Source organism: Sylvia atricapilla, chromosome 9 (genome assembly GCF_009819655.1).
Source record: "Sylvia atricapilla isolate bSylAtr1 chromosome 9, bSylAtr1.pri, whole genome shotgun sequence".
In the NCBI taxonomy this organism is placed as follows: Eukaryota; Metazoa; Chordata; class Aves; order Passeriformes; family Sylviidae; genus Sylvia; species Sylvia atricapilla.
The window spans coordinates 13,413,397-13,427,090 of NC_089148.1; the positions used below are offsets into that span (position 1 = coordinate 13,413,397).

The following is a 13,694-nucleotide window of genomic DNA, read 5'->3' on the forward strand; positions in this document are numbered from 1 at the left end:
GGCAGCTCAGCCTCAAACCCTCCGTGCTTCCTGCAAACCCGTCATCCCTCCAACGCCAAAACTTTGCTGGGCGGAGGCTGCCGGGGAGAAAGCGGGGCTGTGGGGAGCACCGCTCCTGCGGGATGCCGGCGATGGGCTCGATGATGTCCGCCCCGCTCCCGGCAGCGCCCGCGATGTGATTCCTCCCTGCCGGCGGCACCGCTCCCAGACAAAGGCTGAGCTCAGCGCCCGCGGGCGGCTGGACCTGGGGTGCCCACTCCAGCGCTCCGGCTGCTCCCCACCTTCCCCTGCGCCTCCCCGGGAACATCCGACAGACGGATCAAAGCTCATCTTTTGTCATCGAAAGGATTAACTCTCCGGGGAGCAGCGGCGGAGGCTGAGCCTACGCTCCCGCCACGCATCGCCTGCTTCCCAGCACGCTCAGGAGTTTTGGAGCCAACCTCCCGGCAGCTAATCCCCCTCGCTGCTGGAGCCGGGGAGGCTGGGGAGGGCCGGAGGGCTGCGGGGTGAAGGGACAAGAGGGAAGAGAACGGGGAGGAGTGTCCGCACACACACGCACACGCGTGCTCCAGCACCCCGCACACGGCATCGGGCAGCGGCACCGGAGCGGCGGCTGCGTGCGGGGAGCTCCGCAGGGAGCTCAGCCCTCAGTAAAACAAGCTGGAGCATCAGGCGACAGGATCGGTTGGCTGGGAAAGTGTTTAAGGTAAAAGCCGAGACCGCCTGCTTCTGGGCTGGGCTGGGGACCGGGTGCTGGGCTCTCTGCCGGCGTGCTCGTTGTCCCTGACTTGGTTCTGTTTTTGAAGGAATCGATCGGGAGATGCCGGTAAAAGAAGTTGCTGAAAGCCAAGCTGGAATGGCCGGGAGCTGCGCGCCGGCGGCCCCGTCGCGCACCGGGAGCAGCTGAACTTTGCGGGGTCTGGACATTTTTCTTCTCGGCGAACGCTCTGGGCAGCGCGAACGGGAGAGACAGGACGGCACCGCACACCTCGTGCCTCACCGAGCCTGGGGCAGAGCCAAGGGGGGATTTCCGTCTCTCCAAGGACCGTCGCCTCTGAAAATAAAAAGCTGGAGAAGGGCAATTTATCTTTCTTTTCCAGATGACTGAAAATATCGACAAGATCCCATGTCTCCGGATTTCATCAGTGAGTAGCATAAGCGAGAAGTGGCTGAGGAACAAAAATGATATCGGTCAAAATCATTCCAGCACCTGCTTTTTCCTAAGGAACTTCATGCCCATAGGGCTTTTCTGCGGGCATTTCCAGGAGTGAGACCGAGGTACCACAGATTCATCCCGACCGGATCATGTAAGAATTTGCAAATGAGACATCTACCCCATCCAGACCTTCTCTGCCCGCTTTGCAGTACATGGTTTGGTATAAGCACAGCAATTCTCACCTCTTTCTCTCCCTTTTAAGTCTCTTGAGCTTGGAGACCTCTTTTCTCATTGCAATTATGATTATTTGCAACATCAGTGCCATCAAAGATTGGAGCACTTTCCTTTCCCAAATCCTCCCCAGCGTTAACAAGACTCTGAACTTGGTACAGCAAGTGGAAGCCACCACCAGCTCGGTGGTAAGTGTCCTCCAGGACCCTGAACAGGACAACTACCTGTCCAATAGCCAGTCCATGAACTCCAGCAACTTCACAGCTGGCCTGGACCACTTGTTCCAGTACTCATACTCGGACAATGACCAGCTCTACAAGGAGTACAAACCCCCTCCTCGAGACGCCATTCCTCTGCCCAAGGCTGTCCTCTACCTTCTCATGGCAGCCCTGGTGGTGGTGGCAGTGGCGTATGCCATCGTCGGCCATCTCATCAAGGACCTCATTTACGACTTTGTAGGTGAGTGTGGGCTCCAATGCCTTGTGTGCTTGTGGCCAAAAAGAGGCTGGTGCCAAGCCTGGATGTGCTGCCCTGAGTCTCTCCTTTGATTTGGGTGGGGTTCAGACCAAGCCCTGACCCTTTCACATTTGCAAGAGTGTTAGTTTATTTAATGTGCTGGGCTCTCCAAGTTGAGTTCTGTGTTGACCATCTTCCCAGAGAAAACCCTTGGGCTTAGCCCTCTTCCTAAAGGAGCAGATCTTGTGCCTGTGTGCGTGGCTATAAATGTGTGTGCGTGAGTCTGTGCTGCCAAATCACTGTAAAATCCCTTGGCCAGTTTCAACTGAGCTTGGATTAGAGGTCTCCAACATGAAAAGTTTCATGGCAGCAGATACCCGAGCACAGGATAACAACTCACTAGTGCACAGTGAAAGAGAATCTGCCATATGAGCTTAACCCCTTATTAGGCACCAGTGAGTCCACAAACTCCTAGGAAACACAGCTAAGTAGTCTGGTTCCCTTGTTGCCTTACAACAGCCATCACAGCCCCTGAAACAAATCCATGCAATGACGGCCCAAAGAGGGTGCATTGTTTCGAGATTTGGCTTCCTTCTTTTTGGTTTCATCCTGTTGCTGATGAACCCTGTCCCTTGGCATTGAAGCTGAGAGCACAAATGCTGCTGGCTGCTGTGGTCAGGCAGAGTGCAGGCAGAGGTGCTTGGCTGCCTCAGTGATACTCTAGATCTTTGCCCCATAATTTGCAAGGCTGGTTGTGCTGGGGAATGCAAATGTGCCCAATTCCCATCTGAGTGCCTGGTGCCTTTTGCCACCCTGATAGCCATAGTGTTCTTTTGGGGGTCAGGGCCTGCTTCAGCGTGCTGGTGACAGTTTTCCAGCTTGGATAGGGAACCAAAAGCGATCGACAGAAGGATTTAAGCTCCTGGCTCCTGCAGATGTGCACACCCCCAAAAAGATCTGGGAACAATGCCTTGCACAGGGAAGCGAGGCTGAAATCCCTCTGCACAGCCTTGCTCTGAGCCTGACCCTCAGTCAGGGTTGAAGCCCTGCAGGCTCCATCTCTGCAGGGGGAGGGAGATCACACTCCTCTGGAACAAAATCCACGTGTTCATTCATGATTCCGCTTTCTCTCCCTGCTCCTGGGACACAGGAGACACACACCAGCCAAAACTCCAGCCAGTGCCTGTGGGTGGACAGCACCCCTGCCCTGCTGAGGGGAGGGCAAGCCAAGTCCTTTGGGCAGAGGGTCATGACCAGGCAAGGGCCAGCAGATCCAGCACACAGAGATTTAGAGAGGAGTTATTTGGAACAAGAAAGGTCAAACCTCCTGGCAGGGAGCAGTACTCGGGGTCTCACATGAGGCTGAGCCTGGAAAACAGCAGGGAGCTGCTGCTGAGGAGTTTGTCTTTGCTCCAGATGGAAGGGAACGGATATATTGTCTTAAAGTGTTAAATTTAACACTTAATCAGAAGCTTGCTGGGGCTGTAACATCACCTGGCTCTGCCACTCCTCTGATTTAGTGCTGCCTTCCCCACAGAGGTAGGCAGTGGGGACAGCACCTAAAAATACACCCACGCCTGCCCCAAGGTGCTCAAAGACCAGGTCAGGCCAGGTTAGAAACTCCCCCGAGGCAGGGGCCAGTCCACTCGCAGTACCCCAGCAAAGCAGACACCCCTGCCCCCGTTGCAGTGGTCCCTGAAGCAGGAGAGCACAGATGTGGGTGCCCAAAGCCAGCCCTTGGGTGGGTACTGCGAAGCAGGACAAACCCCACAGAAATGCCATGCCCCTCCAGGCACGGAGCAGGGCTGCAGCTGCACTCGGGGGGGACACCTGGGCCCCAGATGTGCTGCTCCCAACTTGGCACCAATGTTCCCTGGCGAGCTTTAACTTTAGCCTCTGAGCGGGACGAGGTCAGCAGGGCGCCCCTTCTCTTGCAAAGCCCTTTGCAAAGGGGCTTCCACAGCCGTTCACAGCACCATGGCCATCCCAGGGGCTGGACAAGCACGGGGACAGCACTGGGGTCTGTCTGCTTCCTGCCACTTTGGAAGAAATCTTTTCCCAGTTTAACACTCCTTGCTGAGGGCAAAGCATCCTCCCTGTCCCAGGTGGAGGTAATATCTCTCCGAATTAGGGTCAGAAATCCAGATGTGAGCTTCCTTTCCCCTCCAGGCAGAGAGGAGAAGGCATTTCCCGAACTCCAGCAGCACCCAGCAGTGCCAAAGGCTGCCTCCAGCTCATCCTAGTTAGCACTCCAGGCCCATCTTCCTACAGTTTATACACTTAAAATGAGCCAGTCCTCGGAGGAGAGCGGACGAGACCATGTTTGTTAACACTGCCAAGGAACAGTCTTTAAAGAGAAGGTTTAATTTGAATGAGTTTGCATAAATTTACTTTAGGGACAGGACAGAGAGACCAAGGGATAGTAAATAAGAAGCTGTGCTGTTAGCTCCCTTAACACAATGCCTGGATTTATATACTCGGCAGCAGTTCCAGCCTCTGCTATCAGCGTTTCCGCACTAATCATGTTCAGAAATATACATGGGAGGGAGAGATGGAAATAAGATGCCAAAGGGCTGGAGCCTGTTTCAGGGAGATTAAAGTGGGAATAGTTAATCGCTGCCTTAAACAGTCACTCGGAGGCATCAGGGATGATGATGAGTCCTCAGTAACAGCTTGTCGGACACGGCTTGGGGAGTCAAAGCATCACCCAGCCCCCTGCACTCATAGGAGCAATGAGAAGCAGGTGCTGGGCTCAGTTTCGGGTTGTGAAGGGGTTCTCGGGATGCTGCCAAGGTTTTTTCCCTGTGAAATCTAAGCGGATATTTGAGACATGGACACCTCTCTTGCAGATGCTTCTTAGAAAATTAGTTAGAGCTTGCTCAGGCATCCCCAGAGGGACAGGAACATTGCTGTGCTGCCCGGCGGGCTGGGGAGGAGTGGAAAATGGGAGGCTGCACTGGAGAAGGAGGAAAGATGCATTGTTGGAGAGTAGGAAGGCAGAGCACCTGGATATCAAGGGCTCTGAAAGAGCCCCTCTTCAGCTCTTCCTGGAGAGACCTGGCCAAAGAGAGCCCCAAACACCTTAGTTTCTCTCCAGTCCCTCCTGCTTGCTCTGAGCTGACCAAGTCTCACGTTTGGCTTTCCCAAAACTCATCAGATGTCTCCGCTTGGGGTTGGAAGGTGGGAGGGAGGCTCCTGCGTGAGCAGCGCTCGGATCCCACCACCAGTTAAGGCAAATTGGGTCGAAGCATTTGGAAAGCTGCTTAACTGGGAAGCGCTGGAGAGCTGCCAGAGCCGGCGCTGCGGCGAGGAGCTGGCTCGGCAAATGACAAGCCTGTCACCAACGTACGAGGCGCCTAATTACCGCAATCCTCGGGAATCAGCCCGCCCTCCCTCCTCCGTCCCCAGCAGCTCGCTGAATATCACTCTTATTTCAACATTAAAAAAAAAAAATGAGGAGGAAAGGGGGGAAAAAATAAAAAGTTTGACTGGAAACAAAGCTGTTGCCATGGAGACTGCACGCGTGTGGTCGCCGGGAAAGGGGAGAGCAGCTCGCTCCTGCACGGGAACCACACGGGAAGGGTCTGATGGGTTTGCGTGGGAGCAGTGCCTGGCAGGGAGAGCTTGGCTGGTGTCACCCGGTTCAGCCGAGGTCTCCTCTGGGCTGCTGATCTCCAGGGGAGACCTTGGAGGAAACTTTTCCCTCGGGAATGGGCCCAAGGCAGATGCCCAGCTGGGGAAAGGCAGGGCGGGTTCACTGACACTGGCAGGGCGGTGCTTGTCGATGGCTTTGAGACTGTTCAAAACCCAACGCCATCCTTGGAGCAGGGTCTTTCTTTTCCTTGCCCTTTTGACCCATCAGCCATATTTTTATTTTCCAGCCTTATCTCCAACCGCCACATTTCAGGCTTCTTTGGGAAACGGTCTCCTTGAACAAAGAAACTGTGTATGAATGTAGCATTGCTGAAAATAGCTGCTGGGTGATCCTGCAGGGACACGGGATCCACTTTTAATTGCTCCACACAGAACCACAGAGCTCTGAGGATAATTCAGCCCACGGCAGGGATTGCAGACAGGGTCTTAGGCCCATCAGAGAGGACTTATATGTCTTCTTTTCAAGCTCTGTTTTGACAATAATTCCTTTGCCTCCCAAAGTTGTGGGAAGAAACCACGTCAGGTTCCCTTCTGCTTTCCCATCTCGGTGTTATCCCACCTCTGACAGTGATCCCCTTCCTGTTTCCCTTCTGGTGCATGGGGGTGGATCAGGAGTTCCTTAGGTGTTGTTTAGGGAAGCAGTGGCTGCTGCAGGATAAATCACCACTCACAGGCTGGGGCTGTTGGCTGGACACTGAGCCGCAGTGGTCTGGCCCTGCGAAAAGGGCCCCCTCCAGGACAACTGCATTTGCAGCCAAACCTTTGGAGCTCAGAGCTGGAGGAGAGGGATGGCCTCCAGCACACACTGCCAGGCATCAACCAAGGCTTCAGGGATGCACCATCCCAGAGCAGCCTTCCCATTCCTGCCGTCATGTGGTGCAGGGATGGGATGTGTCAGGTCCTCAGGGCGAGGGCTGTGTTTGTCTACTGCCCTGCAAGTGCTGGTCTTCCTTGAGCTGAGACCAAGCAGGGCTCCTTCCCTCTCTGGTCACCCTCACTGTTCCTCTGGAAGATATGGATAGCAAATATCCACCTCCAGGAGCATGCCTGCCTCCCACCTACCACACCTGAGTCACCAACTCTGAGAGACCCATTCTCTGGAGCTGCAATGCTGCCTGATGGATGGGACTGGGATCAAATGCAGGCTTGATCCAGGGTTGCTCTGGTGCGGAGAAGCTGTTTTTAAGATAATATTGTAATTTATTGAATGCCTTTTCCATGTCACCCCTTTTCCCACCAGATGTTTCATGCTGGTGACAGCTCTGCAGAGGAACAGTATCCTTACCTGTCCATCAGGAAAACAGAGTGCTCGTGCAGTTTGGGGTGCAGGACAATTTTGACTCAGCCAGCACAGCAAAGCTGAGAAATTTCTGCAAAACAGGGAAGGAAGAACAACTCCAACATCAAACTGGTTTAGAAAAAAGTGAATCTGAGGGGGAAAAAGGAGGCTTCTAATAAATTACTGTTGCCAGGGGCAGACATAGATTTTCCATCAGAACAAACCTGGGAGTTTTCTGCCGATTTTGCTAATGAATAAGTAGAGCAAACGAGACAGATACAATGTCCAGCTGTGACTGCTGTATTGTGTCAAAAACATGAGGGATACCCTTGAACTCATGTCCATCAGGAATGCTCCGGCCAGAGCTGGCCCTGCCTTGCTGCAGAGCACTGTGTGATTGCTGGGTCAGGACTTGTTTCAAAGAAAGAGGTGCTTCTGCTCCTGCTCATGGGAAAAGAGCTTTTTTAGCAGCTGCTTTCACACTCGGCTCCATTTAAAGCAAAACTAGAGCACGAGTTTGATTGTTCATCGAACATGTTGCCCCTTCCTTTCCTGTTTCCATCTCTACAGGGACTGTGAATGCCTCACTCACCAGGCTGTGTTTAAATTTCAGCTTTCTCCCACCCCCTTCTGCTTGGGATGTCTCTTTTTTCAGCAGTTGAAGTGCCTCATAGACATCCCACCCTGCCACCAGTGAATGCAGGGGACCGGGCCACCTCCTTGGGGTGACACTGGGCACAGGGCAGCCCTGTGTCCCTCTGCACCCAGACAAGAGGAGGCTGCTCCCTGCTGCCTGCACTGTCAGGGGTTTCTGAGCAAGGACCAGCCCTCGTGCTGCTGGCACGAGAAGGGCACTCTGTGACATCTGGGTGACCCCAGTGTTTTTCTGTCCCCAAAAACACAGCATATCCCAGGGGTCCTGCTTTCAGGGGTGCTGTCTAAGACTCAGACTGAGCCAGGGAGGAGCAGGGGCATTTTGTGTCACATCACTCTGCTACTTGGGGATAATAATAATAATAATAATAACAGAGTTGCTACTCCACAGCTCCTGATTTGCCCAGTCTGCTCTATCTCCTCTCTCCAGCTGCTTTGGATCGATGGCTCTGTATTGATCTCACCCCGCCTGAGCACTTCCCACCTCTCCATTGGCCCTGCAGACCCCAGCAGGCACGCTGAGCCTTGGCAGCACCTGACAAGTCTGGGTTAGATGCTGCATCCCAGCCTGGCTGAGAAAGTCACTTTGTCCCTCTCTTTTATCCAAGACATTCACATACACACCCGTGTGCATGCCCTGGATTTTGCAGCATATGTTATGAGCTCCTTCCAGTGGCTGGGTAGGGGCAGGCAATGCTTTTGGTTGTCTACAAAATCTGGCTGTCCTGGCTGTGGATGTGCCACTGCCCCAGGAGTGCACTGTGTGATCCCTGCTTGCCCCAGGTCTGCCCTCGTGTCCCAGGTCCAGTAGGTGTCATTAGGTTCAGCCTAACTTTGCTCACCTTCTGGCTGTGCGAACCCATATGTGGACTTAGATCCAAAAGAGGATTTTGTTCTCCTCGCTCTGTCTGCTGTTTGTGGCTCGTGCATCCCCCCTGCCAGCTGTAAGGGATGGAGAGAGAAATACCTGACATGGTGCCGAGAGCTGCAGCTCCCTTCCACCGGTCACCACCACCCCTTGGCTCCCAGGCCTTGGTCACCCTCATTACCTGATTACACCCCCCCGCAGGGTTCATTATCCAGGGTTTTTCATTAGCCAAGGTTTCCAGCCTGTGCTGGCGCATGACCTGACGTTGTGCCTCCCATCCCCGGCAAAGTTCCTTCCGCATCAGAGCGAGGTTTAATCCCATTGACGCCAAGGATGTGCAGGTCTCCTCTCTCTCCTCCTTCATCCCTCCCCAGACATGCCATGGGTGACCCCAGGAGACCTCGGTTTCTCACCCACACACTGAGAAGAGCCAGAGGGAGGAACTGGGGAGGATCGAGCACGGCTGGGACTGAGCCAGCGGTGGCTGGCAAGGGACACAAGGGCACTGACATTTTTATGGTTGTTTCCCCAGGGTCCTGCTGGAAGGAGATCCTCTGCTAGCCCCAACGGGGCCTTGCTCCCCTCTTCCACACATGGCAACACGCTGAAGTTACAGGCCATAAATGGCCACAAATAACATGTAATTGTGTAATTACTTCACTCCTTACTTACACAGTCAAATCATAAAGGCATCGCAGTAAATACCCTCTAATGACAGCCTAATTACATCTTCCTGCAGATTACTGGGTAATTAGATCCAGCAGGCTCCAGAAATAATTCCCAGGGAAGCAGTGGTTCGGATTAGGGCATACAATCCAGCCTGCTCTTACTCAGGAGTTAGACTGCAGCAGCCTCACAGGAATCACCTTCCCCAGGCACCCCTGCCAGCCACATCCCCTTTGGTGACAATGCACTGTGACACTTCTTCCATGTGAATGGCTTTTTCTGGTGCCCTTGGTGGTCTCCCAAAACACCCATCCCCTGCATTTCTGCCTTTACCACAGTGTCTCATCCAGCTCTTGCTTCTTCTTCTTCTGCCCACAAATGTCACCAGGGGTTCATCATCTGGCCACCAAATGCCACTTACCCCTACTCACAGGCATGCAACGCTCTTTGCTTCCTGTTGCACACAGCAATCCTTATCCAGTTAATCCTTATTATATATTTATTATATACATTATGTATAAAATATATGTCATATATTATATTGTATATATTATAGAATACACATATTATATAATATATATAATCTATTATATCATATATTTTATATGATATATTATATATGCTATATTGTGTGTATATAATAGAATATATATTACATTATATTACATTACATTACGTTATATTATATTATATTATATTATATTATATTATATTATATTATATTATATTATATTATCCCAGGATATTTGAGGGCCCATCACCCCTTTTTCTACCGGTTATTCTCCTTCTTCCCTGCTGCTCCCACTGGAGTGTTATGGCTGACGTCAAGGAAAGCAAGCTGAGAACTTTAATAGTATTTGTAGGAGGCAATCTTGTTACTGCCTTTGGATTCTCCTCACAGCAAGCAGCTGTGTGGGGGCTGGAGGAGGCTGCAAGGTCTTAGGGGCAAGAGGCTCTGTCTGGGATGGACCAGATAGGGCCAGACCAGGAAGAAGGTGATGGAGTGTTTGACCTTTAGTCTAAACACAGTAAAGCCAAGCTGTAAAGGAAAAAAGCCCTAAATAACCCTCCTGGGCTTGGCTGGTTTTCCTTGGAGAAGGGTTGTGATGGGGAGCCCAGTCTCTGGTGGGGGCTGTGGGTTATGCAAGTGAAAGCTAAATGTCCTGGTTGGGACTCAAGGCATATGCAGCTTTTTTCACCTCTTTTCTGAGTTTCCCAATCACTCTTGCCAGCACTGCAGGGGCTGAGGAAACTGTGGTGGTTCTTCTCCCTTTCCCGTTGGACAACCAGCAAACCATGCTAGCACAGTGATGAAAGTGAAGAAACTAGGAAAACCAAGAAAAAACTGTCACTCTCTGGACATGTTGCCTGTGCCCTGGGTGGTGGGAGCTCTGCCTTCCTTGGAGACAGCCCCCTTTTCCAGCCAGCCCATGCTGGCAGTGGGGCACAATCCCCTCCACTCCCTGTCCAGTTCCCCTGGCAGGGTGCTTACGTACCCTGGCTCCAGAGCATGAGCATCATCCTGGAAGTCATGTTCTGCTCTCTTGGGGATGGTGTGGCCAAATGGCTTCAGGCTGGAGAAAAAAATTCAAATACTGCATTGCAAAAAACCCAAAATCTTTGGCTAAAAAAAAAAAAAAAAAAAAAAAAAAAAAAAAAAAAAAAAGAGAGAGAGAGAGAGAGAGAAAGTGAGAAAGAGAAGCTTTGGGGCTCTCAAACTCTCAAAAAAGCCCCAGATTTGATCTACAGTGCACATGCGCATGGTGAGCACAGGGAGGCCCCACAGGTCATTCCTGTCTCTCTGCTCACACCTGAAGAAATGTCTGGACACCACTGGTGAACCAAGAAATGAGATCTTCCATTCACTTCACACCTGGCATCCCACCCTGGCATTTGCTGTCATTCAGTCACAGTTTTGCTGCAAAAATTTTTCCACAGCCCATGAAAAAAATACATCATCTCACTAGGATGGAATTTCTGTGTCCCTGCTCCATCAGGAGCCTGTGTCCTCTACTGAAGAGCCATAATTGGAATGTCCTGTGGGGGCAGAAAATACCCTACACCACAGAGGAGGGAAATTGTAGTCTGTGAGATCCAGTGGCAAATAAGCAGAGTTCCTCAGGAACAACAAAACCAGGTTGGTCCTTTTGTCTGCCTCCTGATAACCACCTCTGCTTTATTTTGGTGGCAGGGCTAAAGCAGAGGGATGTTGGACTGCCCACAGCCACAAGGCCCTGGAGCTACTCTCCCCTCACCTGGGTTTCCCCAGCTTTGGTATCCTCATTGCTGGTGCCTTCCCATCGCAGCAGGGCACGGTCTCTGCCCACGCAGCCAAATTTTTTAAAAGGTAGCTGTTTGGGAAGCAGCACCACCTGCTTTCACTCAGCTGCAATCCCTTGTGCTGCAGGGGATGTTTCAGTCATATTGTCATCCAGCAGTGACACTGTATTTTGGAGGGGCATCAGTCATCCCCAGGGTTGTGGCAGTGGCTGGATCAGCTCAGAGACAGGTCCCAGTGCTCTGGTGACCAGCAGGAAGCACGGCCCCAAAGCTGCCATGTTTGAGGCCCTGGCATGGCTGTAATATATTCTCAAGGCAGAACAGCCATGTCCCAGCCACGTCTCCAGCCCCATTTGGATGTCACATAGTTATTTAATCGTTTACTCTGTCTGACAGCAAAAACCCACTTTAGGAAATACATTGCTAGAGACCCCAGATGCACACTTCACTTCGGAGGCATTTCACTCTCATTTTTGGGATTAACAGAGTGATTTCATCTGCCTAAGCCGGGAGGGCTTCCAGAAACCAGCAGCCTGAAAACCAGCCCAGAGCTGGGAAGAGCAAAGATCCCAGCACCAGGGGAGTGGAGGGAGCTGAAGGGGCAGGGGTGGGCGAGGGACACTCCTGGAGAGGTAAGCACCCAGAGCTAGAGGGAGAGTGTAGCAGGAGGCAGCAATTTTCGAGCCACCTTGATCTCTGGGAACAGCCGGAGATAAACGAGGACTTGTTTTGTGCTTTTCCCTCCTCCAGACTGGATCTTTGGCCCCAACCCGGATGACAACAGCAACAAGAGCGACATCAACTGCATCAGCAACAGCGTCAACGAGATGAGCGAGATGCCCGAGGCGCCGCGGCACCGGGACCGCCAGCCCCAGGACGTGGTCATTGCCATCAGCGAGACTTGCCACTTGCCCCAGCAGACGTGACCGGCGCCACCTCCGAGCCGGGCGGGATGGAGCAGCGGGATGGACAGGAGGGATGGAGCAGAGGGATGGAGCGGAAGGATGGAGCAGTGCAGCAGCGCAGCAGCCACCTTGCAGGACCGGGCAGGGAGAGGAAGGGATGGGCAGAGCCGGCACCGTGGAGCAAAGCCCTTCTCCCCCTGGTTAAACCAGCCTCTAAGGACCTTGCCGGGGTGGGTGGCATCACCCCTTTTCCCAGGCTTTGTCAGCCCTGTCCTGACATCTGCCCTTGGGTTTGTGACACCCCTCTTTGTTCCCTGTGAATAGCAAAAAAGAAAAAGCAAATGCAAAATACACCCACCAAGCAAAGCTTGCAAGAGCAATGAGCTGGAGAGAGGCCGGGCGGTGCTTTGGCATGCGGCTGTCCCATGGCGTGGGAATGGGGTGGGGAAAAGGGCAAAGGAGACCAGGAGGCTGCAGAGAAATGCAGGTGTCGGCGTTTCTGGGGACAGGCCCAGGACACAGCAGGGAGCTGGGAGCTGCAGAAGGGCACAGAAAGGCCAGTAGGGGCCAAATCCCCTGGTACATTGGTGATCTGCTTGGGCCATCGCTCCTGCCTTTAGTTTTGCAGCTCCAGCTCACAGCCCTTTTCAGCAGGTGTGTCCTATGGCTCTGAGACAGCAGGGTGACAGCCCAAACTTCCCGGGGGGCCTTATTCCTCTATGTCTGCAGCCAAACCAGGGCCATCACATTCCCTCCACTACATCTCTGCTTGAGCCCAGCACCCCTCGACAGGGAGCAGTCATGTTGGAACTGGGTGCAACCCCTTTTTCTGAAGAATGTTGTTGGAGAGAAGGACAGGCACCCATCTGCATGAAAGCCAGCCTCTTCATAGGGGAAAATAGCCCTTTTATGTCTGCATCCCTCAGGCTCATCTCAGTGTGACCACCTCCTACCTCATCCCCAAATCTCCTGCCACCCCAAGGGGTGCTGGCTTTGTATTGGGCTCAGCCTCACATGCATTGATGAAAGCAGGGAGACCTCCCTCTTCTCCCTGGACATCTTCCTCTTCCCAGCCAGAGCACCACCAACCAAAACTGCCCTTCTCTCTGCCCAAAGATATTCTTTACCATTTGTAACTCAAGGCAGATCCCTGCTCCTCACTGTTTAAGGGGCTCAGAGGAAGCCAGCAACAGCAAACGTGCAGGGCAAGCTCCCAGACCATGTGGGAAAAGGAGCATCCTGATGGTTTCATTGCTATTTTAAGATCAGCTCTTACCCCACTAAAGGGTTTTAAACCAGGATCCATAATTTCTTCATATAGCAGAGCGGAGGCACTGGGACCAAGCTCATTCCTTGTGCCTCTCCCTTATGAACATCCTTTTTCTCTCCACATCTTCCCAAACTTAAAAAAAAGATTATACTGATGTGCCACAGAGCCAGTCCTGAGAAAAGGCTGCGGTCCAGACTTCTGCCTCTGCATTCAGGGAGACAAGTCCTGCCTTTTCCCAGCCTGCAGTAACCCAGCACACCACAAATAGCAGGGGC

At 52.6% G+C, this 13,694-nt stretch overlaps 1 protein-coding gene across 1 annotated transcript; it reads left to right on the forward strand.

The window, feature by feature from the left end:
* The first annotated feature begins 249 nt into the window (after positions 1-249).
* Positions 250-12,659, forward strand: LOC136365220 (uncharacterized). The gene is made up of 3 exons (XM_066325559.1): positions 250-706; positions 807-1,846; positions 11,995-12,659. Exons 2-3 carry the CDS (start codon positions 1,369-1,371, stop codon positions 12,168-12,170), a joined length of 654 nt encoding a protein of 217 aa, XP_066181656.1. The 5' UTR covers positions 250-706; positions 807-1,368; the 3' UTR covers positions 12,171-12,659.
* Positions 12,660-13,694: the final 1,035 nt, after the last annotated feature.